The following is a 4,235-nucleotide window of genomic DNA, read 5'->3' as shown; positions in this document are numbered from 1 at the left end:
TCTGTTTGTATAATTCATTGTATCATAGCCTTAAATGAACATTACATATTAACACCCCATAATATTTATATAACTGTTATTGATTTCTGCTCTTGAATACAAAGACGATGGAGAAAAGGAAGACAAAAGACAAAGTGCAGATCAGTTAGAAAACACTTTACTTATAAATTAGTAAGATTAATCCGTCTCACAATAAAATGATTTGCCATCCCAGAGGGAGAGTGATCGCCAACAGGCTTCAACATTCATCATTACCTATGAACCTACAGTACGACACACTGAGAGAACATAAGGCAGTCATTACTGGATGCCCCTATTACTAGTAAGCATGGATGGCGACAAAGAGGTGGTCCTAAAAACAGTAACTATGTTCTCCACGCATGTTGCTAAGCAACAGACAACAGTACCCAAGACAAAGAACAATCTTGCTAATGTAGCAGTCTTACTGCAACATGAGTTTGCTTTTTTGACACTGAACATCTATCCAACGACTCAGAATACAATACTCAGTAAATATTCAGAAAAGCACTAGGATCCATTTGATGAATGGGGAATCTCAGTGTGTGTTATCACAAAGGCTAAACTGTGGCATCCCCGGTGCTACGTGGCAATTCTGAAAAAGTATTCATATGAGACACAAGACTTGGTGATATGGTCCTAAACACGGAGATACTGGATATCAAAGTGACTTCGTACAATATCAAAACATCAGAATGTGACACGATGTATTTAAAAGGATAGGCAAAACCCAGTGAAGTTACCATGATGCTGGTCAAGGAAGGGCACTGTGTGAAGGACCTTCAAAACAACCCGACTTCTTAGCTGGCTGACCGAAACACGCCTATACAAAGTTTGACCAGGTTTTTTCTGTGGTTGCCATCCATATAGTTTTGATTCCAACGTTTCTTAGCAGCATTCATGGAGCAGAGTTTTGGCAAAACAAATCATGGCTACCATAGAAAACTAAAATGGCCAAACTTTCTAAGGTTCTGGGACTATTCATTACAGTAGGTAGAGGATATTCTAATAATATCTGTTGATCTTCAAAGTAACAGTCCTCTCGATCTTGGACACATAAGAAAGTGACTATGTCAGGCACTGCAAATAAAAAGTAGTAATGCACCAAGCTGAAATAATTTCAACAAGGCTTAAGTAAGATCACTCTTGGCCAACAGTTTCACTCCTGTTTCAGTAACATCAGAGCAATCTTTACATATAGCTCCAGGAGGGTTGAGAATTTATTTTGTTTCTTCTCTTTTTGCATTTTGTATTTTTCAGCCTGATATGAGGCCATATAAACTGTATAAAATGGTACCCATTTAATTATGCTTTAGATAGGTACAATGAAAGCCATTATTGTCAGAGTTACCTTGGTGTTGCATTTAAAAGACAGATTTAAAAAGGTTGAGCTCACATACTGAAGAGAAGCTTTGACATAAGAACACTATTACATCTTCAAGCTATGTATTTTTAAAAATTCAAAAGGCATTGTGAATTTGGTAACCTACTACATTAAATAAGGGTTATTAGTTTGGCTAAGTAGGAAAGTTGTTTTTCTGATTTATGGCAGCATGTGAATGTAACTCTCTCCTCCACCACAAATAAATTCTCAACCTGCTGAAAACACTGATCATCCCTTTATAATACACTTGAATGGGCACCTGTAATTATACAAAATGAAACCATCTGAATGTTGACATTTTATAAGTACAACTTTCAAAGGCTAGGCTACATAAAGGCCAAGTAAAAGACCAATAAATAAAATTACTATGGAATTAATAAAACAAGGCTGTCCGTTAAAAGTTCTTTCAAAGTTTTCCTCGTTCATCCATTACTTGTGCTGGCCGCGGGCAAAGTGGCAGGCAAAGTCGTACTTGCTCTTGCACTTGTGACCGCAGATGTTGCACTGGAATGGGTTCTCGTAGCCATGGCAGCCCATGTGAATGGTGTAGAGGATGTTGTCGGGGAAGAAGATGTCACAGTGCTGGCAGTGATGCAGCATGTGGGGGTCTTGGAGTGGGACAGACAGGCCTGGGGCCGGTGTACTGGGTTGGCTGTTAGAGATACTAGGGGTACTGGTGCGCCCACTGTGCTCGCTGCAGGGTCCCCCTCCTGGGCTGCAATTGCTGTGGGGAGGAGCCCGGGGCTCCGGGGTGATTGGGGAAGAGGAGGAGGCATGGGCCATGCTGGTGACAGCCACGGGAGCTGTGGCAGGGTGGGGCTGCTGGATGAGGAAGGGCTTCTCATCAACTATAGACTCTGCTCCTGGAGACATGGGGGGTTGAGTCTGGGCATGGGACTCTGAAGGGAGGCTGGCCAACTGGCCTGCCAAGGTGGACAGCTGGTTAAGGGGGTTATCCATAACCATATCATGGTGATTTTGATTTGTGGAGTGCCCGTCCTCGACTGCGTGACTCTGATTATCATATGTCTCCTGACGTAAGTGGGGCAGCTCATGGGAGAAGTCGTTCACATTGTCAGCCTTGTGCACCACCATAGAAGGGGGGCTGAAGTTGATGAGCAGTCGGCGGCCATAGCCCAGTGAGCTGGCTTTCTTCTGTAAAACACTCAGCATCTTCTTGTGGGAAAGTGAGCGAGCACCTTTCATTGGAAGGAGTTTGTGGCGTCGACGCCGATGGTGCGACAAGTTACTACGATCACTGCAGCGAAAGGAGCAGAGCTCACACTTATAAGGCTTCTCTCCTGTGTGTGATCGCATGTGGGCCTCCAGGTGGCGCTCATAGGCCGAAGCAAATGGGCAGAGGTGACAGCGGTGAGGTTTCTCTCCTGTTTGATTGAGAAAAACAGATTAAATAACAAAACCTTGTAAATATCATCACCTGGAAATGACCTATAAACACTTACCTGTGTGAATTCGGATGTGCTCAATGAGTCTTGCTGTGCCTCTGGTGGCATAGTTGCAGTAGCGACATTTAAGCTTGCCGTCATAGGTCCTCTCAAAACCATCCACCAAGATCCCTGAGCTGTCCTCCAGTGACATGTCCACTGAGGGGTGATCCAGTCCATTCTGACTGCAGTCTGCATACAGGAACGTTAGCAAGACTTACACTTTACACAAAGAAAAAAACAAATGGCATCACCATACAACCTCTGATTATACTTTACTATCTAAGGAAAATGATTCAGGATAGGGATATATTATTATAATAAACACCATAGCTGCCTGTAGTGCATTTCTACAGCTGGCACTTCCGTTGATTACAAAAAACATTGCAAATTGTGTTTAACATCTGAAGTCAGACATCAGATAATGCTTATAGGTGCAGCTGTCAGTTTTTTTGCCTAAAATTAACTATCAAATTGCACCAGATACAGGCGCCTAAAACATTTAACAGATGAATTCACATGAAAGGGTTGTAAACAGTAAATGACACATAGCTAGTTACCTGGTGGCAGTTCGTCCGCCTCCTTGACGCCGCTGACAGAGCCTGATATCATGTTGACATGTTGAGTCTGCTGGCTCAGATACTCCTGGAAATCCTTCACAAAGTCAAGCGTGTCCGGCTTTTCCTCACCCATTGAAAGAAAGTGATGCAAATGTCCAAAACTACAAAGACGTTATGACATGAAGAGCAAAGATGAATTGCCACGAAAAGTAACTATATGACTAAAATATTATAAAAAGCAAACATTCAACCAACCACATTTTCAAAAAAGTATCACTACAGTCAACGTTAGATAGCTGGTTTTCAGATGCACACCCATAGATATAGAACAATCTATGTGCACACCTACCTCTTCGAAGATAACTTGTCGGTTAAATGTAACCAGTTTGTTTGGTTGAGAAAGCCGTTTTGAGGCTATCCAGACACAAAGACAGGAGAATCCTGGAAATCAGTGATTGACAAGCAGGAAATCCGCCGATCCGATGTCTGGTCGGTCGCTCCTACACACCGCTCCTCCTCGTCGTCATGTTGTTACTGAAGCTACGTACGCTACGTTACTCAGATAGCTAACGTTAGCTTATATTGAAGAAGGCATCTTTGTCAACAACAACGCCGGTATCTGGTCGACACGGTCATTATTTAGCTAGCTACATCGTCTGTACGCGTTTAAGTAAATCCTCAAGAGTAGCTATTAGCTACTACTTGTTTTATTGTTTTCTTTCCGTCCAGCCACTTGCTACAATTCACACGAATAGACAACCTGTTAAATCAAAACAATAAACCAGTTGGAGGGGTGAAAGTTCACTGAGTGTGCACCAGTAAAACCCG

The 4,235-nt window shown here is 42.6% G+C and overlaps 1 protein-coding gene across 1 annotated transcript; it reads right to left on the bottom strand.

Annotated features, from left to right (window-relative positions):
* Positions 1-141: 141 nt before the first annotated feature.
* On the bottom strand, positions 142-4,209 carry ikzf5 (IKAROS family zinc finger 5). Its single transcript, XM_031307740.2, has 4 exons — positions 3,757-4,209; positions 3,408-3,568; positions 2,866-3,039; positions 142-2,787 (listed from the first exon to the last, which is right to left on the bottom strand). The coding sequence occupies exons 2-4, from the start codon at positions 3,538-3,540 to the stop codon at positions 1,832-1,834; spliced, it is 1,263 nt and encodes a 420-aa protein (XP_031163600.1). The 5' UTR covers positions 3,541-3,568; positions 3,757-4,209; the 3' UTR covers positions 142-1,831.
* Between the last annotated feature and the right edge of the window lie 26 nt (positions 4,210-4,235).

Source organism: Sander lucioperca, chromosome 15, assembly GCF_008315115.2.
Source record: "Sander lucioperca isolate FBNREF2018 chromosome 15, SLUC_FBN_1.2, whole genome shotgun sequence".
Classification (NCBI taxonomy): Eukaryota; Metazoa; Chordata; class Actinopteri; order Perciformes; family Percidae; genus Sander; species Sander lucioperca.
The sequence above is the reverse complement of the archived record's forward strand: the minus strand, read 5'-3'. Positions and strand labels throughout refer to the sequence as shown.